The sequence below is a fragment of the Astatotilapia calliptera genome, chromosome 7 (assembly GCF_900246225.1).
Source record: "Astatotilapia calliptera chromosome 7, fAstCal1.2, whole genome shotgun sequence".
NCBI classification, from domain to species: Eukaryota; Metazoa; Chordata; class Actinopteri; order Cichliformes; family Cichlidae; genus Astatotilapia; species Astatotilapia calliptera.
This window is the reverse complement of record NC_039308.1, coordinates 46,029,716-46,055,759: the sequence shown is the minus strand read 5'-3', so window position 1 is coordinate 46,055,759 and position 26,044 is coordinate 46,029,716. Positions and strand designations below refer to the sequence as shown.

Below are 26,044 nucleotides of genomic sequence, written 5' to 3'. Positions count from 1 at the left end.
TCCAAATGGTGCAGGTGAAGGCAAGACAGTTGTCAATTAATAAGCTTCCCTTTTCAAGCTTAATAAGATTGGGCTTCAAAATGTTTTTAGGATAAGGCTTGATTAGGGGACTATGCTTTAGGCATTAGACTTTCCAGGATATTCTGAGCCTGTCCACTTTTCATTCTCCTTACAGGGATTCCCGTTGCATGCCTCCAACAGATCCGTGTTCCTGAACTTAAGTTACTGGCACATGATTTTTCCAGGGTCCATTCTTTCCTCTAATCATATTAAGAATTTGCTCATAGGGAGCACATATTTGGTAATATGATTGTAGGATTTCTCTTTGTAATATTATTTAACAATTGCTAATAACTTGTTATTTAGTGCTATATAATTAAACTGAATTTCCCCAAGTCTGGAAATTAAATTTGCTACATCAAGAAATAAAGACTTTTATATTGTGATTTCTTATCACAGATTTTTAAAGTCGTTAAAAATCTGCAAGACCAAACACCAGGCAAGAGCTAAACCAGGCTAAAGCTTTTATTAACAAACAGTAGAAAAGACAAGTTGCAATCGGCAAGATAAATGTAAACAGTGCATTTTGATGTAAATATTCCAGTTTGGATCTCTACGAAATGAATGGCGCTAGAAAAGCCACTTAGTTGAGGTACAGCTCAATATGGGGGACTGATTTGGGAAATAAAGAGAAACAGTTCCCCCATTTTCACAGCCAACATTTGGTGTCATGTGAACCAGTCTTCATGTAAAAAAAATGTTCCACTTTGTCATTTCAACTCTAACTGGATGTAAATTTGCCACACAATTAATGATCTATCCAACATAATCAGATAAAAAAAAAAAAAAAAAAAAAACAGTGGAAAAAACAGACAAACAAAAAAACAAAATAACAACAAAAAACTGATTAGAGTAGTAAGAAAAAGAACAATTCAGTAGTTCCTTTGGACGTAGCACCAGTTAACATCCTTTCATAATAAATGGAACCATTAAGCACCCGTTCACAAAATCAGACCATTTCCATCATTAATGCCAGAAGAAAGGCAGTTAACCATCAGATGCTTTGGCTTACAACAAATATTACACTGATGCAATTAAAAACCCACCACAAAGTGTCATTTTAAACATTCAATCAGAAAAAAAAAAAAAGAAAGAAAGAAAAGGAGGCAACATAAGATGAGCTCAGTGGTGCAAATAAACTGGCACAACAGAAAGCAGGCACTGCCATCATTTAACAGCTCAATTTGTAAATAGAACTAAGTTAAAAATTTGTTGTTGTTTTTTTTTTAAAGTCAGAGTTTGGCTTCTGTGTTCATACAAATATAAAATAAATAGATCATAAATACCGTTCAGCCACAACATTTAAACCACCAAGTAAGGTGAATAAATTTGATTATTTTTCCACAATATAAATTTTAAACATTTATGCAGACCGAGCATACCCCTAAGGCCCCTAAAGCAAGACTGTGCGTCCTGCCATAATACATAAACCTGCTCAGGAAAAGTTCAAGGAATACAGCAGAATCCAGGATATAGACTCAGCCTTCAAATTCCCCAGATCCTTATCTGAATGAGCATTCGTGGTTTATGCCAGAAAGACTGACACAGACGCACCAGTCAACCCACAGCACCAAATAATCTGCTGCAAACAATTCAGTGGTCCCATGTCCATGCAGACAGTCTGGAGCAGTTTTAACAGCACAAGATATACCTAATCAATTTTCAGCAAGTCGTTTTAATGTTGTGGCTGATTGGTGTAGCCTATAAATGTATATAAAAAGATGCCCACCACCATTTTCCACTGCTTACAACAGCAGGGTTAACAAATCCCTCTGTTTTTGGCTGTATCATTTCCACCATCAGTGTCAGTGACTAATATCAATGTCCTTTTCCAAAAGCAGCATTTTATCCTCATTTCACTTCCAAGCTTCTTTGGTCATGTCTGCCCAGATAAATATAAGGATAGAAGGTTGCAGTTTTAGTCAGAGCCACACGTGCCCTGATGTGCAAATTTACTGTAGGAACAAAAGGTGAAATCTCAGGCAACCCTGGCGGATAAATCATACACATTCCCCTCTTCCTTAAATGCTGCAGTGGGTCACAACAATGTGGCTGCTGGCAGCGTCATCAGCCACAGTCCTATTCAGTTTTCAAACTCTGTCCGTTCTTCTGCTCTCGCAGTTTCCTCCTCTGCAGGTATCCCGTACGCTGCAGGCGGTTCATTGTGGCTCCCAGGAAGATAACAATGCTGGTTGGAACCAGCTTGGTGGTCACCCAGCCCTGGATTCACAATTAAAATGAATTTAAACTGCAACTTTAAAATGTGTTCAGCATTCAAGCTTTTCAATAAGAATTATTCATTTGGGCCCCAACATTTTGCACATCTATCAACATTACTAATTTTGTTGAGGTTGCCATCTCTTACCATGACAGCATGAGGGAAGTAGCCATTGGTCTGGCTTTGCAGACCCACAGTGGTGAGCTCAGCTGCTACATAGCGCTCTGGGGTGGGCTTGTCCAAGGTGGGTTTCTTGATACGAGTCATTTTAGTGACCACAAAGAAGGGGAGCACGCTCTGCAGGAGCAAGAAAAAAAAAAAAAAAAGATGCAGCAAGCTTAGAAAATATGCAAAGCACTCCCAGCAGACTGTTTAAATCACGAAAGCTAAACTAACTTCGGGTAAGCCATATTTAATATGTAACATGCTCTTTAACCCAAAAGACAAAATCTTTGCTGTAAAGTGATGATTTGGAATGCAAGGAAAAAAAACAAAAGGCAGACCCTGAACTTTGTGTTATACTTAAACTCCTATACCTGGTCCAACCACAAGGTGCCACATGAGTGAAGACTACAGAGTTCTAAAAACAGAACAAACCAGCTTTATGTGGAACATCAGGTTTAAAAAAAAAAAAAAAAGCTTCTCATTAAAAGCAGAACACTTCTGTGTGTTCATTTCATTACTCCTTCAATGAAGACTCTTTGAAAAAAGATGTTTAACTTTGTTATTAAAAACCTAAGTGCATTAAGATTTCCAAAACTTGCAAGATTCTGTTTCAAGAATAGGGCTGACTGACTTTGGTCTAACAGCCACTCCAGTCTTTACTTTGTGTCCAAAAGAGTGAAGTTCAGAAAAGCTTTTAATGACCTTTACATGATTTTGTACAACATTTTTAAAAGTTAATGTGCACACACGCTGACAAATTATGAAAGCTCCTAGTTAGTCTCTCATAGATCATAGACTCATATCCAGGCTTCAATGATTGTCATGTTTCTCAGACTCTACTTACCTGGATGAGGATCCCCTGACGTCTGTACTCCTCCTGAAGGCCACGAGAGAAGAAATCCACAAACGCCTGCACGAATGAAAGGTCGCCAAAATTACTAAGACAGTCCAAAATATACAAACAAAAAAAAAGAAAAAAAAAGAAAAAGAAAAAAAAAAAAAGGTTGTGTTCATCTTCTCATTTCCTAGAAAAGAAGTCTTGCCTCTTTAGAAGTGCCAAACACACTGTACATACCTTAGTTGCAGAGTAGACAGTGAGCAGAGGCAATGGGTACATGCCACTGGCAGAGGAGATGTTTAGGATAACACCTTTGGACCTGGGGAAAGCACAGGAAGGTAAATGTTGAACTTATTTTGTATGTGAAATGAAGATGGCTCTTTTTGGGCTACAGCACACAGAGATCATCAAGTTCCAGGAACAATCATCACTTAAAATTACACATTACAGGGTTGATTTTTACTTGCATATTTGCCACATCAAAACAAACAAGCAAACAAAGCCTAAGTCAAACCTGGAATTTCAGTATCATGACAATCCTACATTAAAAAGCTTTCCTGAAACATTGATCACAGATCAATGGCTACACTTTAAGACCTTATTTTTAATCATCAAATCCACAGAATAAGATTTTTACCCGTGGAAGCCCTGTGTCTATGCATGCTTATTGCACCGACAATTACAAAGTGATACCACACACACACACACACACACACACACACACACACACACACACACACAGTGTGGTAGTGGCTGTTTGCGTTGCCATGGCAGCCGGTTGCTGCAGTGATGTAGTGGAGACGCTCCAGCCTCACACGGCACCAAATGTGCCTGCACTACCATTGGCTGGCAGGAATCACATGGGAACGCAGCAGCCAATCTGGTGGGAAGAGCACTTTGTGTGAATTGAAAGCTTGTCAGCATTGCGAACAAAGGAGAGGGAAAGAGATGCAGTCATGGAAAATGCTAGGTGAAGATTTCTTGTCCCCCCCCCCCCTAAAAAAAGCCATCTTTTGTTACAGTCATCTCCTAAATACTGCTCTAAAAGAAAAGGGTGGAGGGGTGTTGTTAAATATAAAGATTCCCTGAGTAGCTCGGTGCCACCATCCATCATTTACTACAGGAATATTTTGACTGCAGTAATGTCGCAAAACATGGAAGCCCCATCATATAACTCACCTCTCACACATTCTTGGTAGCACAAGACGGGTCATCTAAAAATAATAACACAAGTTCAGTGAAAAATCAGAGACAATGACAACTTAGAAGGGGGGGGGGGGGCAAAACAGAGGATAGACTTTTATTTAAAAAGAAATACTAAAAGTAGGGAGAGAGAAATAGAGAGAGAGAGAGAGAGATGCGTGGGTGGTGAGCACAGACAGCGTTGGTGTAGTTCACCGTTGCTTTGGGAACAACTGAGACACTGCAGGTACCATGGTAGGAACAGCAGAAGAGGAAAATGAAAATGGAGAACAATGACAACAGGGGGAAATAAAGCCTGAGCCATACAAAAACTAATCCAAGCCAAAACAAACAAACCCCAAAACACCAAGTACATGCATAAGTGTATGTAGTTTGCAATCACTGGGCTCAATCCATTCGGAAATTTTTTTCAGACAGAAACACACTTACCTGGCATACTGAGGTCATGTTGACGTTGATCATATTTGTGATGAACTAAAAAAAAGAAAAAGAAAAAAAAAAAAGCACCATTTGTGTTGATTGCCTGCTCTTAGTTGTAGAAACAAATACTTAGTATGTCTTAAACGAGCAGGAAAGACTAAAAATATCAGGACTTTACACTTGCAATCACAGAAAACATGCAATAACTGAAAGTTCCCATCTTTAAGTAAAGATTACTCACATTATCCAGATCAGGAATGTGGAGGTAGTACTCCGGGTAGGGGTAAGACACACCAACATTGTTAACTGTTAATGACAAAAGGGGAGCAATCATCAATTATTCTGCTATTTTAATTCAATTACATATAGCTGGAGAACTGGAACCACCTCAATTATTCACCACTAGGTGGCAGCAAAAGCAAAAAAGGTAGAAACGGGCATTCAACTCCACAGTAGACACAGCCACACCTTGTAACCAGTAGAGCACAACTGGTATCATAAAAAGAACAAAGGGTTCCTTAAATGTAAAGCTGAAAATGACAGTGTGAATTCCGGAGCCTAAGCAATAAAGAAAAAAAAAAAAGCAACAGCTGAACCAAGAGTGCATCTATAAATATGTAACATGCCTTGAGAAATTCAGTTTGAAAACACTTGTTTTATGAAACACATGAAGATTAATCTCAGGACAAACAAAAGAAAGGTGGAATATATAAAACGAGTCCTTGACTAAATTATTATGAAACTATGCTGAAGATGACCCAACACCGCTAAACATGACTGAAAAGCAAGTACAAGTCGCCAGCTTTGCCCTTAATGTTAAACTAAAAAAAAAAAAAAGTGCCTAAACCTGCTCTTCAGAAGAATCAAGTTCAGACCAACTTCATTTTTATTTGATTCGCACATGCAGAACGTAAGTATGAAACATCTGCCTTCACCAAAATCTTCAATATCAAGTTCAAATTCTATAATAAGCACGGCTTGATAAACATCGCACCCACATGCTAAGGAAGCAATTTATGATGACTGAATGTATACGATAGGGGAATGTCCATTTTTTTGTTGACATCTAAAGAGAAGCCGTGTGAAGTTGTCTACAGTAAAGTGAAGATCAAGGAAGCCTCTTAATGCTGTCCTCATCAAAAGGTAAAGAAGAAGAAAAGCTGCAGTCAGCCCTTACCAAGAACTCCAATCTCCAGACCAGCCAGACCTTCCTCAATCTTCGAGTAGATGTCAGTCTTGCCAAAGTCAACAGCAATAGTCCTGGTCTCCACTTTAAACTGCTCCTCTGTGAAGCAGACACACGTTTCAGTTATTCATAGTTAGTGATATTTAGGAATGGAAGCATAACCCCCCAGAACCCAAAACCATTAAAAAAAAAAAAAAAAAAAAATCCAAGTTGTATTGAACAAATTGTGTGACAACAAGTTTTAAAAAAAGGCAAGGAGGATGCATGACTTAGGTTTTGTTTAAAAGCATTCATGCAAGTGGGTGATGCCTTCACATCAAATATTCATATTATGTCTCACAAATGATCCAGGACTTTGTTTAAAAGCTCATTACACGGCTCAACAACAGTGCAGCTCTGTGTCTCAAAACCTTCAAATGAACGTAGATAGCAGCATGAAACCACTCTGTGACAGATCAACTGCAGAGGGCACTGTGCACCAACAAACCAGCCTGCTGGTCTCCCCCTCCGTCATGCACCCTCCCCCCCCCATTCCTTCGTCATGTTTGACGTGCCTGCTGCAATTAGAATTTTGTCCAAAGACTCGTTTAGCTGATAGGCGGCCAAGGGAGTTACAAGAGGAAAATTCCTCTGATGTGCCTTGGCCAAAACCAGTAGTGTGTCAGTGTGTGTGCAGTCAGACTTGAGACGAGATTTACAGGGGGAAGAGAAAAAAAAAAAAAAAAGCAGAGGGCCTCTCTGAAAAATGTTTATCGACTTCAGATTATCATTAGCCATCATAGCTACTGTCAGTGAGATTGCTAAACGCGGCTGGTGATGTGGTGATGAAGCACAAATATTAATTCACTGATTGCTGAACGGGATAAGTAATTTGACGTGGTTGATGAGTGCCATCGAGAGTCAAATGAAATGACTGCAGTGAGGAGAGGAAGAAGAAAAAAAAAACAAAACCCATGACGATAGGTGGGACAGGGTGGGTTGTCTTGGTTACATGTTAAGGAGGGACATTTTTGTCAGATTAATCGTGAGGGAGGAGTGCCAGAGTTTGGCACGCTGCACCCTGCTCGTGACTACCCATCAGCCCCCTCTGTGGACTTTAAGCACGACAGGGGAAATTGCGCTGTGGGAGACGTCAGAGACATGGAAAGAGAGAGTTGCAGAGAGGACACCATTAAACAGCAAAGGGGGTGGGGGTCTCTGTTTAGATCTGGCAACTGGACAAAATAGGAGAGGACAAAAGTTTTTATCCACCCACACCCAAAATCATACGGACACTCATTTACCATTCATCATGTACTCAAATATGGGGAAACCTCATCCGTGTGAAACATATTGCAACAGGAATACGTTTGAGAGTTTCCTCAATCAGGCCAGATATTTGACCCGTCAGCCTTAATCCACAAAGGAAATAAAACACACCCTGCTCTGTTCGCTTACAAGTTGGTCAGTGTTGTAGCAGAGTAAACCTTGAGTTGGCAGGGTGCACAAAGCGTGAAATAGCGGGATTTGGAGAACAAATCTAAATAGTGAAACTGCTCTCAACAATGCTACAGTCTGTAAAACAAATTCTTTTGAATATGCACACTAGTACCTTCCCCAACAAAGTGAAACATTTCAGATCTTTTTGTTTTAAAATAAGTAAACTTTCTGGCTAAAGTCCAACTCCTCATTTTCAATATCTAAACACTTGAGGAACGGAAATCCTGTAGCTGACGGCCCGTTAGGCAGCACTGCGCTGTCATACACGCATCCTCATCATCCCACTCGCTGTGCTCTCAACCCTGAACAGGTTGAAGAGACAAATACACACACGCACGCTTTTATGCACGCTTACCAATTGACCTGGCCACATCATCCAGCTTCTCCTGAGAACGACTGATCAACATCATGGCAAATCCTCGACGAGCCAACTAGAGCACAAAAAACAGTTAGTGACACAAGTTCAACCATACTTTCAACACACAGAGGACAATGTCACAGTAGGTAACAAGCCATTAGCTGTAAATGTTTGTTCTGTAGCATTGCAGATGAATGCAACAGATTTTGTTAGTCTATTATATTCTTCCATTCAAGATCATCTTCTCAAACCTGTCATCATTGCTTCCACAGCAGCTTTTTAAATGTCACTCTCCGGAAATTCTGTTTGTAAAACCACTTTCACTGCGCACAGTGATTTCTTGGCACACAAACATGTGCAGAGTACACAACCTTGCTTTAAATAAATTTAAGGTGGAGGATTGTTGCTGGTGATCAGAACTTCAACCATGAGCAAAAGGTTTTCAGCTGAAGAACCCACAGAGTTTCCAAAAGTTCAGATAACAAATCAGGTCAGAACAGCCTTTAAACAGCAGTAATTTGGACTGCTGTGACTACAACTGTGTACCACACAAAGCTTAGAAGGCAAATTTGTGTTTTACAATACAATAATTTTTCAAAGAAGGAAACCCAGCATACAAAAATAATGCAAAAAGTATCCAGTACAAAGACTCAAACTTTCATATATGAACACATTTGTTCTGTCAACTGTGTTGTGGAAATCCTTCCAACTAAAAAGGCTTTAGACTAGCGATTGTGACAATTCAGATCTTTGTCCTGTTGACCACTTATGTTGTTTGTTGCTTCTATAGCACAGGTCGAGCCCTTTGACTGAATCTGGTGTGAATCTCATTATTTTGAACCGATACACAAATAAAGTAGCATTTCTATCAAGTGCTTGTGCACAATTACCAATATACCTAAACATTTAAGGAACAAAATGCTGCCCATCACTGCATGACAAACAACAAGACACATTGTAGCCCTAACAGTATGAGTCAAAGGCTCTACATGACCATGATACAGCCGGATCTCCCACTCTGTTATGTGCGAAGACACGTGGCAGGGTAGCCCCTATTCAACGTGTGGCTGTTACCTTGTACAAGCACCAATAAGAGAGAGTGTGTGTGTGTGTGTGTGTGTGTGTGTGTGTGTGTGTGTGTGTGTGTGTGTGTGTGTGAGAGAGGGAGGACTTTTACATGTTAATAGGCCTTTAAGAGCTCTCCCCTACGAGTGTACATGGTGTATATCTATATACACACACACACACACACACACACACACACATGTGCATGAGTCATAGATTTTCAGTGAAAGAAATGAAATAAATAAGGGTTCGGGAGCCTCACCTCCTCCGCATAGGATTTCCCGATTCCATCTGTGGCTCCTGTCACAACTGTAGAGAAACAGAGAAGCCAGGATTCAGTACAGATTCTCTTGAGACAGTGACACAGCAAGGCCGGGGTCAAGTTGAATTGTATTCAAATAATGAGGAAGACTTCAGGACTGAAATAACTAGTTCCCCAATCTAGGTAAACTAAATTGAATGAGCCACAATTCATCATCAGAAGCAGCAGGTGACTGCAAAACGGAGTCAGTCTGTCACCATCTTATCGGACGTCATCTCTGCATGTCAATCTCTGAACGACATGTACATAAGTCTGATTTATGTGGCAGACACGCCCTACAATACTATTCACCTGCCGTTTAGGGAGGCCTTGCTTTAAGTTCTATGACGACAGCTTTTCCGATAAGTCAAGTCCATTTTGACTTAAATACTCACCGATTTTCAAATTAAGAGTATATGCACAAGGGGTGCATATATTGCAAATTGTAGGTGAAAGCAGCAAAAATGAAATTGTTTGGTAACAGCAGAGAGGATTAACAAAAAAAAAAATACAAGACAAAAAAAAAAAAAAATTAATGAAGAAATGCCAAAAACACAAGGAGACCACAATGCAGAGATTGAGGCTGATGTTCAGAGTGAGTTTTCCCTCACCTTGCAAAGCAAACGGTTATTTTTAAACCTTCACTGCCCATCAACCCCAGCCTCTGCTTGACTGATAGAGGATTGTGGGGAGAAGGGAGGGAAAAAAAAAAAAAAAAAAAAAAAAAAAAAAAAAGGCTGTGAGAGTGTGAGGGGTACTTACAAATATACAAGCACATAGTTGTAAATCATTAATATAATAGGAAGGCATGATGAAAGATTAATGGAGGCATAGGACATTCTCTGGCAAAGAGCTGGAAAAAAAAGACAAGATGAGAGAGGGGATGCAGAGAGGAGGGAGCGATGACGAACATAGAGCAGGAGAAAGAGGAGGGGGAAGTGGGGTAGGGAGAGTGGCAGTGGTGGGGAGGGAGAGGAGGGATCCTAGGGGTGGCTAAAAATAGAACAGGAGCGAAGCAAGAGAGCGACTGAGTGAAGGAGAAAGACACGGAATAGGGATTGCGGTGGAGGAGAGGGAGATGGGGAGGGTAGAGGGGATAAAGGGGAGTGAAAGGAGTGAGAGAGAGTAGCACAAAGTCGGAAGTGAAAAAGAGAGCAGGATCCCTGGTTATTTTTAAACGTCCCCCCTATGTTACGAATGAAATGCTCCTAGCAGAAAAGCTTCAATGGGCATGGGATGTACCAAATCAGGCTCTTGATGCAGATGCAGGTGGCAGCTTAAAAAGGCAACAAGACAGCCGCTGCAAGGTAAAAATGTCTATAAAAATATATTTTGTGGTACATTCTGAAACAGATGGGGTTTATTTCCTGTGAGCTACAGGCCTTATTCTTTTAAATAAAGCCATAAACGCACAATATAACAGTAAGTGAAAACATCCTTCCATGAGACGTGCTTAGCGAGAACTGGATCAGCAGCCTCTTTCCTGATGACCTTCATGCGAGTTTTGATCTTAGCTCTCATCTGTTCAAGTATAATGAACTCAAACAAAGATGAGTGTGAAACTATTTTAGATGACAGAAATGAGCACAGCTGGAGTCACAAGGTTGCTGGAGGTAACGGAGAGAGAAAGCTTTTTCTGAAACAACTTGCATCAACATTTGAGGAAAAGCCCTGACTAAAAAGGGGGGGAAAAAAAAAAAAAAAAAAAAAAAAAAGGACGACAAACTGATAAGCCATGAAACCAAGAATGACAGCTGAAACCAAAGTACTAGATGAACCAGTTGAGTTTCAGTACACTGGGGAAAATTCACCCCACAGATGGGCAGCTGGGACACGAATATCATTTTCTTGCATGACTAACCTGCGGATTACACTTGTATGCAGGAATGCATCAAAAATGCAGCAGAAATGCGTGCGCATCAACGCTGCTTGAACTTTAACCTGAAAGAAGATCCTGTGCAAGAATACATTTGCATGCCTTACAAATGCATCATCTTTTGCAACATGACATTACTCATCTGATCTATCACTTAGATACATGCGCTCAGGTTATGAATATCAAGCATTTCAAGAATACAAAAACCTTTAACATTTTTTTTTTCCTGCCCTTAAAACCCATTTGGCCTATCTTCCATTTGATGAGCAATGATTCTGGAGTGACAATTAGAGAGTGGAAACCTAAAGTTTATAATGGTGATGTGATTTGTTTGCTGTACAGGAAAGTGGGAACAAAAAAAAAAACAAAAAAACAAACAAAACTGTTTTATACTAAAGTCAACAATGAAAGAGAAAAATACTCAGAACTCATCAGAACTCTTTAAGGTCACCATACTGTGAATTGTGATTTTCCACAGTGCATCAGACAACCAAGTCCACCCTGCACACTTTCCCCAGGCCTTATGCCCCCTCGCCGCACTCTCCAAGTCCTCGTGCTGCACTTATGAATGACTATACTCCTCCCACCCATTATATAATAGGACCATTTTCTCAATAATCATTTCCTAGGACTGAGTGACAGTCAAATGTGTGTACGTGTGCGTCTTCACCCGTGTGAAGAATGGGGAAGCTAGTACAGTGGGATGACGACACGGTTCTTCTGGTTTTAAGAGATTTTGTGTTTGAGCCATCATAAGTGGAGCTAAGCTGCATAACCTGAAACTTACAAGTATGGAATTATGTACGGAGAACACAATGTTCAAAAGACACAGTTCAGTCAGTGACACCCATGTGCCAGTGGCCTCCCAGCAGGAGAGAATCGCTCTTACGTGAACAAAAGTGACACACAGATGCAATTTCGCAAGGAAGGATCTACGCAAGCAAGCACGTGAGTGACCGTAACACTGACGCCACACGCTGGCACCATTGTGTGTGCACCACTGCTTCTCATTCAGCTCTGAACCCAGTCCCCCCCAGTGTGTCTTCCCCCACCCCACCCCATTTCAACACCTCAGAGAAAACTGGTCCATCATGTAGGCTTTGATGCGCCCTGACGGGGGCGCGTTTGCACTGCAGCTCTGCTGTGCTTAGTGCTGCACAACATGTCCTGAGGTATTGACATCCCCCCAGCCTTTTCCGTCTCCCTCCCTCCCTCTTCAGCAGTGGAGCAGCCCTGCCACTGCCTGCTCACTATTTCGAGGGTCTAAAAAAAGCAGCAGGAGGAGTAAAAATAGCAGCGCCTGCACTGCCTTGTCTGGGAGCTGCCTGCTTGCCTGCCGCAACACCTGAATACCAACAAGATCCCCCACAACCATTGTCACAACAGCCAGGCTGCTGCTGCATCCCGATCTCTCCAACTGAAGCCCCAACACCAACTAAAGCACTGCAGGCTAGGGGGAAAATAAATAAAACAAAAAGGATATGGTGAGCGGCAGACAAAGAGCACAATGTCTTCATCTCATGATATTTAAAGGATCTTCGGTTTAGACTAACCTGCATTGCATGAGCTGTTATATGAGAGGGTAAGCAGCTGTTAAAGGACAAAGACACAACATCCAATCTTTATTAATATACCGATCATTCACTGGCACAATGAGAGTAAAATAATTAGTTTTTAGGGGTGTTTACCCGCATGGTGTAGTCTTATTTCATCTCAGAAAAATGAACTTACAGACAGGAGGGCAAAACTAAAATAATTCTATAAACTCCCCAGAACCCTCCCCGCCACCAACACCAAACCCCCAATTAAGATTCTCAGTGAGGAGAGACTGCGGTCCTTGTATGCCCCACTCCTGTTACGTACTGTTATGTAATCTGTCGCACCCTAAACTTGCCTATCAACGAGCAGCCCCTCCTATGTCTCCCAAAAAAAAAAAAAAAAAAAAAAAAAAGGGGGGGGACGGAGGGAGGGATGCAGCAGAAGAGCCAAAGACAAACCCGCCCCTTCCTCCAAAGTCTACATCCCTTAACCAAAATACCCCTCCCCCCCTATTCTCCAGCCCCCCACCCACACAGCTTTAAATAGCAGGGGAGGCAAGTCACATGGTTGATATAAAATAAGCTTGAACAGGGAGACGAGATGAGGGGAGGGTGGGTGTGAGACAGAGAAGAGAATGTGTATTTCAGAGCTGCCAAAGATAGAAGCAGCATCTATATTTGGGTACAGAGCAAAAAAAAAAAAAAACAAAAAAACAAAATAGTCCTGTCCCCCTCTCCCACCTTCAGTCACATGCCTTGTTTAAAAATCTATTTCTTTTCACACAAGTACTTGGTTTGAGACTAGATGATTTCTGAGCTGGAAAAACTTTGCTCTTTGACCGTGTGCTGCTAAGGCAAGGATGGAATGTGCAGTGTGTTCAGTAAGGAGATTTGTTTTCACCTTTCAGACAAAGCGTAAAGCATGTGTTTAATGGTATTAGTCCATTGGTACAAGGACAATGAAATAGCATGCTGTACAGAACTAAAGTGAATTACACCCATGCTTCTATTACTTACTAAAAAAAGAAAAATGATAGCTTTCAACCACTTGTATGCTTGATTACATCTTTAAAACAAGTGTAAATGTAGCAGTTAGTTATGTACCCATCTTCAGAATCAGAATCTTTATTGTCATGAGAACAACGAAATTAAGAATGGTCCCCAATCATTGCATCATCCCTAGCAATATCAAAATATAAATAAAACAATAAAATTCAATAAATAAAATAGATCGAATACTTAAAATACTAATAAGATTTAACAGTAAAACATTCACATACATTCCCACACACATGCTTCAGACCGTGCATAGATTAACACAAGAGTGGCGTGATGGACATTTTTTTGTAGTATTCAGATGTGTTATTGCAGTTGGATAACAACTGTGTTTGAGTCTGTTAGTCCTTGCTCTGATTGCCCTGTACCGTCTGCCTGAGGGCAACAGTTCGAACAGGGAGTGGCCAGGATGTGAGGTGTCTTTTATGATGTTTTGGGCCTTTTTAAAACTTGATACAGTACATTATTGTGCATAGGTACAACCCAGAAAGAATGACACCCAAAATGTTAGCAGTTCATTTCAACAGACACTTAAAACTGAACAAACTGCCTCGCTGGCATGTTGGCTCGCAACCAAATTACTGATGTAACCTGACATGAGGCAGTAAAACCAGCAACAAGAAATATGTTGCTGGTCCAGTACGGCGCTTTCAGATGACAGTTGCTGAACTGTTCTACATCTTGGTTATGTGTGCATGTCTTAAAATGTCAGTAATCTGGAAGGTGCTGGAGCTTCAGCTAGAAACACTGCAGCCAAATAAATGTAATTCATTCATATTTTAACATTTGGAGGGATTTCTGCTAGTTTTTTAAAGCTTAAGGGCTTTAAGTGGCAGTTTGAAAGCAGAAATGTTTAGTGGAGCAACAGACAAATTTGTAGTAAAGTTGTCTAAGTTCTAGAGACGCCAAACAATCATGCAAGAATACAACTGTCAGAATTTAGTCGCAAATGGATCCAAAATACAGATAATATACAAAGAAAGGATCAGATGTTTAACTGCTCTTCTATGAGCCTCAGTTATTGAAACCCCAATACATTAATTTTCAAGTGATGCAGAATTGTGAAACAAAAATAAAACTGAAGCCAACATACTCAGAGGAATATACTGTAGCTATAAACAGACCCACTTGCTGTATGGGGAGATGGGTGAAATGAAGTGAGGTGGGGGGTTGAGATGAGGAAGATTTTTCTCTGCCCCCCCCCTTTTTTTTTTTTTTTTTTTTTTTAAACCCAACATCCCTGGCTCAGGCACGTGTCACAGAGCGTGTTCATCACATGAACAGCAGTGTTCTCCTCTCCGCCCACACTCACACAAAGCAGTAAGGGAAGGCACATTCACAAGGATAAAGTGGAGACCCTGCCTCAGTTGAAACGCACACACACAAAGCTGGCTTTCATTCACACATGTGGATGTTTTGTTTTTTTTTAACATGAATGAAGCCTTATGTCTATTCACAAAAAATGCACTGAAGATTACTCTCCCATAATAATCAGCACTGAAACTCTGGTTTGCCTGCTGGGTCTGTTGATAAACTCGCAATCCCTGGTTTATTCTCTGAGCCGAACTGAGCAAAATTCTTGCATAAGTGCTGACCCAAGCCTTTGTCACTCATGTGCTGAGCTGATGAATGGCTGCATCCTTCTTATATAATGGGACCATTTTCCTCAATAAACTCTGCTGTCAAGGGAATTGGGGGAACAGGGCCGGAGGGGTGGATTCCAGGGCACATGTAACATCACTATGCCCCCCACCTTTGCTTTAACAAAAAAGGAAAGGGGGGGGGGGGGGGCATGTCTTTGGTTCAGTTTATTTCCCTGTATCTACACACATGCAACAGGACCGACACCGGCTCCCTTACATAATACAGGATGCTGGGGTTAAGACTGGAGGAGGGAGCACGGAGCAGAAAAACCAGAAAACCGAGGGCTGCTGCATGTTAGACTGGAAAGCTTCCCTACTGGAACTGAAAGCAATGCTAAATGCTAAACAATTTGATAACATTATACCACCAAATATTAAATCCTTTAAACTGTTATCAAATGCCTGAAAGGCAGATTTGTGCAATATACCCCCCCCCCCCCATGAATCCACAAATAATCTTAAAAAGCTGCTAAATAAAAATAAATAAAAGGGCAATTAAATGTAAATTTCAAATGTCTTTTAGAGAGCTGCCATTCTTTTGCTGAATATCTTTAACAGAACTGAGCTGTAGAGATGGTTCAGACTGGCAGGGGATGGGGAGGGTGAGTATGTGAAAACCGTGCAATAGAGAGGCTGGGGAAGCCGCCTTGACTCATACTGCAGCGCTGCTGTTCAGCCACTAGGAGTCCCATCCACTAAGGGGAAAACCACTGGCAGAGGAACTCCTGAGAAATCCCTGCTCTGCTCTGCATATGAGAGCAGCAGAGTTTTAGCCCAACACAGACAGGGTGTACAGTGATTACGAGGAAACAAAACCTTACAAACTAATATCTGAATAGAAAGCGAAGCAAGTTCTTCACCTAAACCTACCTTCAAACGTTGAAACTCGTTTCAGCAGGAAATACTAGTCGCCTCCTCTGAGATTTTTATAGAAAGCAAGCCCGTTCTAGAAATATGCATCTAAAATAAAGTACAATGACCCCCTCCCCCACCAAATACAACTTCACATACGTTTAAGAAGCTATACGTTTAAATTGCATTTCTGATCAAATACATCAGTTCAGTTTCAAATGTGTTCTTAGACAAAGAAACTGTATATGACAGACGGAATATTCACTGTCATTAGTAAATAGAAACTCTAAATTCTCTAAAATGATAAAAGTTATAAATTCAGAGGACATATTGTTCTTGTAGGAAACTAAAACTGAACAGCACTACAGATTAAATTCATGCTGCCCAACTGCAAAGGGTATAAATAAATAGCGATTTCCCACACTATCCAATAGCTGGAAGAAGGAGGACTTGTTGCAACAAGGATCTCTGAAAGGTGGGGACCGGTAGTAAAACGATGTATCGTGCATGCGTTAAAGAAACCAGACCACTGCCTAAACTGGCCAAACCCGCACATCTGGTGTAACCGGCGGAGGCGCACGCCTCATCCCGATCACACATGCCCCCACCTCTCCTAACGCGCACACCTGTTTTCGTCCTGCCATCTCCGACCGTTGTGATTGGAAACGTACGCCAGACTTGTCAGACTGGTGGCACCAATTGGTTTCAGGGAGTGGCATGTTCACATCTTACGTAAAGCGTAAGAGAAGAACAAATGTGACGGAGTGGGAAAGTTCCGTAAGAATCCTTTCCAAAAAAAAAAAAAAAAAAAAAAAAAAAAAAAAGATCCATGTAATCTTCTAGTTTAGAGCATCCTTTACGCCCCTAACTCAGGAGCTTTACAAATAACGAAGATCACATTTATTTGAAACGCACACAAAATGGGCTGTGCTAGAATAAAACTGTATAATGAAACATTCGAGGTAAATAAAAATGCAGGAAAAAGATTAATGCGAAGTTTAGTGCTGCACTTGATAACATACTGTGGGTGGGTGGGATGACGTGAAGGTGGCATTCCTATATGGCCAAAGGATGACGAAGCGATGAACAAGCGCATGACTCATCGGTGTGCACCGACATTCCTCCGCATATTCCATCAGAATCACTTAAAAACGTGCATTAGTCGTTCTTAAAGGCATCCTACCGCCCTACCTTTGCGTCATACATTTCAGCCCCTCTAATGGCGCAAAGGGCCTCAATTAAACATACATTTTACAAAATTGACGGTTTCGTCAAGAAGTGCGCCACAATGTACAGATAAACATCTGTGTGACTGAAAGAAAAAGGAAAACAAGCATTTATATTATCCGCCTGGCTTTTGGAGAGGAAGGGGGTAGAATATCCACCTATCCCGACGCGAAAGAGAGCGCCTGCCAAACTGCGCAGCAAGACGCTCCAGACGCAGCAGTCTTCTCCAAACAGGGACTAGAGAAGTGGGTCAAGCCATGGCAGGGCGATTCCTATGAGACAAGTCTCTATCAAACCATAACGCACTTAGGTATGACTCCGAAGTCACTTCCGTTTTGACAAAAACGTTTTTTTTAGTGTAAATTATACAGTCAAATCCAATAATGACACATTAATCTTATGAGAAAGGTTTGCAAGGCAAACCGAAGGACAGGACAAGAAGACCTGATTAGTGAGAAACCGGCGACATGAGAAATACAAAAAATGCCGCCAGTATAAATATGCTGTGGAAGGGGAACACATTTTTCAGGCACGTTTCAAGAATTACGGGTAAACCACTGAAAATGACATGCAAGATGATCTAGATGTAGGTCACGTTTTAATTAAGCATATGGGTTTGTCCTACATCATGCGGATGGGTTAATGTGGTTCAGTAGTGCTCCGGCTAAGAGCTCACCCACATAAAACAGCTCTGTGAAAAGTGCGCATAGCCTGCGCAATTTGGCTCCTGGCTCACCAATGTGGGGCATCCCCGCACCGTTCCAAATGTGCTTTGAAAACGCTGACTGGAGCCCTTGGCAGGAGACTGTGTGCTGTGTTTGACGTGAGAAGAAATGAAAACAGTTGGAGGTAATAAGGACAATTATCTTCTCAGTCAATCAGCTGCTTACCTGCGCCTGTTACGCAACACCAACTTCCCCTTGAATGAATCCACAAAAAAAGAAAAAACGCAGAACGCAGTTTTTTGTGTGCCAAAGTCAAGTTTGCGCTCAATAACCTCATTCTGGTGCTCGAGCAGAGTCCACCTGCCTACTTCTGAGCTGCCCTCTTCGTGACCGTGAATGTGCTGTAGGTGGCTTGGAAATTGATGTGACCCTACTCACCTGCCCATTTGCCTAGCTTCGGAGACAGCAGCTGTCCATTTCCCAAAACCCAGATCCTAAAGCCTGTGAGCAGCCTGTAGAGCAACCACAGCGTCAGGGAGGCCACAGTGAATGCACCGACCCAGAAGAGAGGCGTTTCGGCCCAGCTGATCATTTCCTCAACGTTCATCCAGTTCACGGCAGCGGCTCTCGGTGACTCTGCGTGTGTGTGAGTGTGTATGTGGAGACCTCAATTTTAGGCAATGTGCTCTAATTTCCAAGCCACAACGTGAGAGAGTCCCTTTATAAGGAGGTTGTAGCATCACACACACTCCCCCAACACTTGTCTAGCCTGATTTAAAGTGCACCGCCCACCTCCTACTCTGCACCGCCCTTCCCTGTTCCTCACTGCCTGCAGTAGGTGCCCGTCGACTGATCCAGCCCCTCTATAGGCTGCTTTGCGCGTCAGTCAAAAGCAGAGCTTCCCCCATTCATTCGATTTTCTGTATGAAATGGGGTGGGTCAAAGGGAGACCGGGATGAGGAGTGATTGGACAAACATTACGGCAGCTCCCATCCTGAGTCAGGTATTGGCTCTCACCAGAACAGGTTTGACGGTTTCAGTCAGGATTATGAAACCCTCCAAACCCACGCCTGCGAAAAAAAACTGCCCACACCACTTTATGAATGAAAGGATGCTCTCATTGGTGAAAAATGTGCGCGTCCTCCCGCCCAATGGAGAGCATTTGGACATGCTTTATTGGCTGAAGTGATTGCCAATCAGTGAGGTCAGCCTGTTCCTAGCTAGATCCGAGTTAGTCATCTATTTTAGGTATTCTGTTTGCATCACACTGCTGATAACTACTAAATATGCAGAGATAAGTGCGGCGAAGGGTTTTTTGGTGCCCCGATTAAATTCTTTGTTCCAGATAACTCCGTCACAGACATTTCTGTCGTAACATGCAAAAATGTGCTCCCCAAAAGGGAAGACTACAATGCCCAACCACACTCTTGTTAGCCACACTCTCGCGAGATTGCCCGATCGTAGTAAGTTCCCCATCATCCAAAACATTGAGCAAGGATGAGATGTGTGTGCGCGCGTTACATAAACATTGAGACAGTCGTGTGAATGTTCCGTCGCTTTATTTTATTGTTTTGTCTACATTTTCATACACACAAATGAGCCAGTCATGCTTACAGAGTCCAGATGTTTCACAAGAACAGACTGCCATGATTTTAAGCTCGGCAGTATGTGCTCTGTTTCCCCAACTCCGACCCCGAAAGGCTATTTGCAGCAGCTTTTGGAGTCTCCAGCACACCCATCTGCCGCCATGCTTCCTCTCTCTCTCACACACACGCAAATTAAACGTAAAATTGTGACAAATAAAAGGTCTGCGAGACAAAACGAGGGCTGTCATGTACTCAGCAGAGGGACAAAAGTATACGAATAAGATTGTTTGCTTGTAGACATAATGCAGCTGCTCGTATTCTTTGACAGAAGAGAAGAGATCGAAGTCAACGTGACACTGACGAGAAGGAGCAGCAAGTTGTGTAACAGCTTCAAACAGGGTAAAATTAAGAGTATAGTGACTAGCTGTCTCTCAATCACCCTTACATACAGCAGACATAAAATACATTTACAAATGTCGTGTTAAATTCTCATCTTTTACAAAGTAATCTTTAAAAAACACATGTTTAAAATATTTTTTAATACCGATTTACATCCTGCAACCTCAACACAGCCAATATCACATAGCTGAATTAAATAATAATACATAATAATCAACACACAGGCTCTGACATAAGGCTGTTTATTCAACAAATATATGCAGGCAATTTCTTAACATTAAAACAATAGACTTAATGTTTAATTGTGCCAGGGAAATGTAATTTCCCTGGCACAATTTATGTAAGAAAGATAGTAGCATCACATTGTCTTTAAATGGATTTCAAAAATATATATAATTTTATTTATTTTTACTAATGACACACACACACACACACACACACACACACACACACACACACACACACACACACACACACATACACAGGCACACGGTCTATCAGATGTTTTGAAAGTCCACAGTCACGTCACGGCCACGTCCTCGCAGTCCAATAGCTAAAAAGAGGGAAAAAGTTAGGATTTAGACGTGCACAATTTCCCCGTGAAAATGTTCACACGTGTCTGTATCTGTAAGACTTTAAACACGCAGAGAAAGTGAACCACACACATTTGCATATCAGTTTCCCCACCGACTCTTCACGTGCACGATGTTGGATTATTTTGGCACATTTAATATTAAATATACCAAAAGGTACAAGCATGTTTTTATTTGTATGTTTCTACCAGCTTGTCACGTAATCACAAATATAACCACAGCTTCGGCTTGTTCCTATTTCAAGGGTTTTATTTTGTGTACATGAAAATTGTACCCACCCCACCCAGTATCGATAACCCTTAGCACCTCTCATCTAAGTCGCACAACACAAAGCACTGCCCATGTTTAAGTTTCTGCCCCGCTCCTCTCACCACACTGGCACACAGTCTTTCGCACACATGATCAGAGCCTATGCTAACCACATTTTACCCCCACACACCCTAAAGCCACTGTGCACTTTGGCTTCACAGCACCACAAATCCGTTTTTACTCTCACAATATTTTCTTCCCTTCCCTTCAGCATTAGTTTGTCCAGATGTAATCTGCAATATTCCTAAATTGATTATGAAACATGAATTATAAGGGTAGTAACAATTGCTAGAAATTAAGAGGTATATATATATATATATATATATATATATATATATATATATATATATATATATATATATATATTTAAAAAATCCATAACGACACAAAGTTCAGAGTAACGAGTGACGTTGACAAAGTATTAAAAGAGACATCGACGGTCGCTGCTGAAGCTAGGAGCCTTTCATTTCATATTTTAACATGAATATAAGTAGCATTTAAAATATGAAATATTTCTTCTAGCAGTATTTCACTTTATATTTAAATAGCACTGACCAGAATTTAGAAGAGACTCAAACAATGTGTCGAGGTTTCCTTTAATTCTGAGCCCTTTGTGCGTTGCTGTCCACCTCCGTGGTGCTGAAATGCGCACGGCCTAAGACGCACAGAGAGCGTCCTTCAACGGGAACAAAGCTTCATAAAAGTAAACAACTGACCTCTGCTCTACACAGGTCGATCCACGTCTGTCATCAGACATACTTTACCAGACATGACCAGACTAGTCCTGGGATGCCATTTACGCACAGCTGTCCACCCCACAGCGACTACTCCCTGTCCCATTTGTGCCTCTTTACCTGACAATATAACGTCTGTAAAGCAGCACGTTTATTTCAGCCCGAAACACAACTTTTATCACAAGCCTTCCAGCAACACAGCACAGCAAAATGGGGCGTAATTCTCCTTTTACATGCCCCCAATGTTTTCCGTGAAAGTGGCAACACTCAGGACTTATAGAAGACGCAAACGGTCTCTAAAATCTGATCACTCCATTCACAAATATCTGCCCCGAGAGTCATATTCAAAGCCTTAAAAATATATGACAAGAGACACAAATTCAGTGCAACTTCTCTACAATATCATTACCAACTATTATAATTAAGTTTTACATGTTTTGATTTCTTACATACCTGCGGTCCGACGGCGGTAACAAGGTCACAGGATCTTTGAGAATGACCGATAGCATAGTGGCAAATACATATGTACACACACACACACACACACACACACACACACACACACACACACACACACACACACACACACACACACACACACACACACACACACACACACACACAGAGAGAGAGAGAGAGAGAGAGAGTCAAATTTTATTTTCATCAAACATAACAAAGCAGTCTAACAATCTTAAGCAACTCGTATTTTCATATATTTTATAAATGACTGACGACTGAAACATCACAGCAAATATGACTCATCTGGGTCGTTTCTTTGCATTTACAATTTAAGCAATTTTAGCATAATATACACACTAAAATATAAAACCATACTTCACAGTATATTTTAACAGTCTTGAGAGTAGAGACGTTTGCTTTTGCTTGTGCCCCAACGTTTTAAAAAAGGTAAAATCAGCTGTTTCTAATGAAATTATAGTATTTACAGTTTCCCTCTGTTAGCTAATAAACAGTTTCTAAGGACAGGCTTATGGATAGATTATTTTAAAATGCATGCAGTTTGACAGGACATACATTTACTCCTGTTTTTATAAGATAACATATACAACACATAATCACCTGCCATGTGTGTGTCCAGCTGAAGAGCCACCCATGAGCATGTTCAGCCTCCTGTCCATGTGTGTATCTCATTGTTCTGCAAGAAAAGACATCATATTACAAACTATTACATTTACTGTCACTGTACATACAGTGGAGTCTTTTTTTTCTAAGTGAAACATGCTCAAGCACACACATTAAACAATGGCACACACGCACGCACACACACACACACACACACACACACACACACACACACACACACACACACACACACACACACAATCGCATGGGCAAGCAAACATATTTATAAGAAGGAATCCAAACATTCCACATTTAATATTTATTCCTGTCTATACCATCGAATCAAAGTCTTACTATTACAGACAAATGAAAAGAAAAGAAAAAAAATGTCCATTTTGAAACTGAGCACAGAAACACACACAACTCTGAATCCTGCATGTCCACAACATGGAGACACACAGACGTACAGTGTCTGCACTCCCACTCTCACATATGCACACACACACACTCACAGCATCACACCCTGCACCTCCTGAAACATATAGCTTTTAAACTACAAAAAGCATCCCTGAACATATAAACTGCTAATTTACCACACACCCCCCCCCCCCCCCCACACACACACACACACACACACACACACCCACACACCCACACACACGCACGCACACACGCACGCACGCAAAAATCACCCTGGATAATAATAACTCTCCTTCATTACAAACACATTAAAATGAACAGAACAGCAGCTAATTTCTACCCAAAGCTCTGTAAAAAGTATTTGTCATAAAATAGTTTTCTCTCAGATATCAAAAAAGAGAAAAAAATAAGCTACACATTTATGCGTCACGCATGTCACACACTCTTTCTCACACATTTTCAGAGCCTACACTGACCACATTTTACTTATGCACACCCCAAAACTACAGTCCACTTTGACACTACAGCACCACAAACCACCTTAAAATAAGCTTCACATTTATGCATCACACGTCTCAGTTTTGTTCAGCAATGTTCAGAAATGCCTCGTAGTGCAACACACAACTAAAATTAGTGTTTCCTAAATTGTAAAGTTGTACCCAAGGATTATTAAATATAAGGTTATAAGTTTGAATATTTGTCTATCTAAGCTTTTTCTGCTGTGGTTACATACACACACACACACACACAGATTGGAGCCGTTAGGCGTGCGTGTGTCTATGTCTGGGGATCCTTCTGCATGTTTACAGTTTCAATTTTGCCTTTAAAAAAATCCAAACCACAAAGCATTGCTCATGTTTAACTTTCAGCCAGTCTCTCCTCACCACACAGCTACACGCTCATTCTGACATATTTTCAGAGGCTAAGCTGATCACATTTTACCCACTTACACTCTAAAACCACCGTCCACCTTGACGGCACCACAAACTAGTTTTTACCATAACCTTAAAATAAGGTTACCTTAAAATAAGCTTCACGTTTATGTGTCATACGTGTCACAGTTTTGTTCATAGATGAACGCCTCATAGTCCCACACACAGGTAAAGTTAGTGTTTAATTAATATAATATTATATATTTATTACTGTTATATGTTTAAATATTTGTCTCTCTCAGCTTTGTCTATTTCACACACACACACACACACACACACACACACACACACACACACACACACACACACACACACACACACACACACACACACACACACACACACACACCACTTCATTTCCACACACACCATTTCCAGCTGTTAGAAGTGTGTGTGCATGTGTGTGTGTATGTCTAGGTATCTTCCTGCAATTCTACATTAACAATTTTATTAGAAGTGTTACTTTTTCATGTCCAGCTCTGGAATATATCTACGTAGGTGCTCAGAAAGACATTTAGACAAACGCAATTTCCTACACACACACGGACAACTATTGACGCTCACGTTTTTGAAGGCATTGACATTCATGTGCATGAAGTCATTCTTACACACACTGTGCACAATTTTACATTTAGTAGCTATATACGAAAGTGATCAGAAACAGAATTTCTGTACACACACACACACACACACACACATAAACATGCACACACATACACATACACGCACACAGAATCTAGTAAATTAGAAAGCAATACTACCATGTGAGCAAAATTTAAAGGAGTTAAAATAAAATGTATTTTTTTTAAGTTTGGCATTAGCAGTTTTACATCTGCATTAAAAGCAGTTTCAAATTTACATTCAAATTACACAACTTTTTACATTTAATCTGCTGCTTGACATTTCAGACGTTTACAACATCAGTACGATATCTCAAAATGCCATTTTGCCACTTCACCAGCTCTTACTGTATCTGCTGTGAGGAATTTTCAAAATGACGCACAGGACAGCAAGCCACCTGGCACCAAGTGTGCGCCAAGGCACAATAACCTCTGAGTTAGGTGCTGACCCTGCAGTAGAATTTCTAAATACTTCATATGTGAGGTATTTAGGTCTCCAGTAAGTACATATATATGTTAATTTAGGCTCTCAGATTGTCTCATATTTGCCTTTAGAAGAATACTTCAATATGATGAAGATTTAGACATTTTTTTTTTTATTCAGCCAGTTTCTAAAGGTGTCTCTCTGCAAACCTTGCCACTAACCTTCAAAATTAAAATAAATTAATAATCCTTGGTATTATGATACAACAGTCCTACAATAAATCAGTAAATAAAATCAGTACAACAAAAAGTGATTGAAGGTTTAAAATGGTTTAAAATGAAAGATTGGTTTTAGAGAGGTTTAGATTCAGCTTTATCCTGTATTGTATTGCATTATACTGAAAGATGTTTCCATTATTTTGTCCACCCTATTGACATCAATAAACAGAACCGTCCATCAGTATAACACAATATCGCTTTTTTCCATTTAACAATTTTTATTACAAATATCAAAGTTTTTACAGTCCTCATAAGATATTTTTGGGAAATGAATTCAAACTGTATCAGAGTGTGTTAGTCTTTCCTTGCCGTACCTTATAAACTGGTGGTTGACTGTGTAAGCAATCATTAAGCTTAAATCCAGACACAGAAGCATCGGTACAGACTCAAAAAAACCCTTCGGATCATTTCTTGTCAAGACATTTTTACAAATTTTGTAGAAAATACTTAATCCTGTAGGGCAGAGATTTACCCAGCGCATGTTTTCAATGTTAAAGGGACTTTAGTGCCGTTTTTCCT

At 40.8% G+C, this 26,044-nt stretch overlaps 1 protein-coding gene and 1 long non-coding RNA gene across 6 annotated transcripts in view; both read right to left on the bottom strand.

Annotated features, from left to right (window-relative positions):
• Window positions 1-885: 885 nt before the first annotated feature.
• On the bottom strand, window positions 886-18,917 carry hsd17b12a (hydroxysteroid (17-beta) dehydrogenase 12a). 3 transcript variants are annotated; one of them, XM_026175142.1, is made up of 11 exons: window positions 18,376-18,546; window positions 9,255-9,301; window positions 7,925-8,000; window positions 6,082-6,189; window positions 5,146-5,210; window positions 4,914-4,958; window positions 4,461-4,495; window positions 3,519-3,600; window positions 3,288-3,353; window positions 2,426-2,575; window positions 886-2,280 (listed from the first exon to the last, which is right to left on the bottom strand). In XM_026175142.1, exons 1-11 carry the CDS (start codon window positions 18,485-18,487, stop codon window positions 2,140-2,142), a joined length of 927 nt encoding a protein of 308 aa, XP_026030927.1. In that variant the 5' UTR covers window positions 18,488-18,546; the 3' UTR covers window positions 886-2,139. The 3 variants fall into 3 exon arrangements, with proteins under 3 accessions (XP_026030927.1, XP_026030926.1, XP_026030928.1); XM_026175141.1 differs by lacking the exon at window positions 18,376-18,546 and adding an exon at window positions 18,589-18,917 and having other exon boundaries at window positions 887-2,280; XM_026175143.1 differs by lacking the exon at window positions 18,376-18,546 and adding an exon at window positions 18,222-18,302 and having other exon boundaries at window positions 887-2,280.
• Window positions 18,918-20,573: 1,656 nt separating this feature from the next.
• The window catches only part of LOC113026395 (uncharacterized), a 59,506-nt gene continuing 54,035 nt past the window's right edge, over window positions 20,574-26,044 (bottom strand). For all 3 annotated transcript variants that reach the window (XR_003272911.1, XR_003272913.1, XR_003272912.1), the window contains 3 exons: window positions 22,849-22,924; window positions 22,225-22,258; window positions 20,574-20,688 (listed from right to left, as the gene is read on the bottom strand). This is a non-coding gene — a long non-coding RNA (uncharacterized LOC113026395). The remainder of the gene's footprint in view (window positions 20,689-22,224; window positions 22,259-22,848; window positions 22,925-26,044) is intronic.

Bases quoted from the DNA above. Each gene is read 5' to 3' on its own strand.
- hsd17b12a (XM_026175141.1), bottom strand. From the start codon at position 18,757: ATGAACGTTGAGGAAATGATCAGCTGGGCCGAAACGCCTCTCTTCTGG. The intron at 5,211-6,081 runs GTAAGGGCTGAC...TGTCATTAACAG, and splicing joins TCTGGAGATTGGAGTTCTTG to TTAACAATGTTGGTGTGTCT. The intron at 4,496-4,913 runs GTAAGTGTGTTT...TATTATTTTTAG, and splicing joins ACATGACCTCAGTATGCCAG to ATGACCCGTCTTGTGCTACC.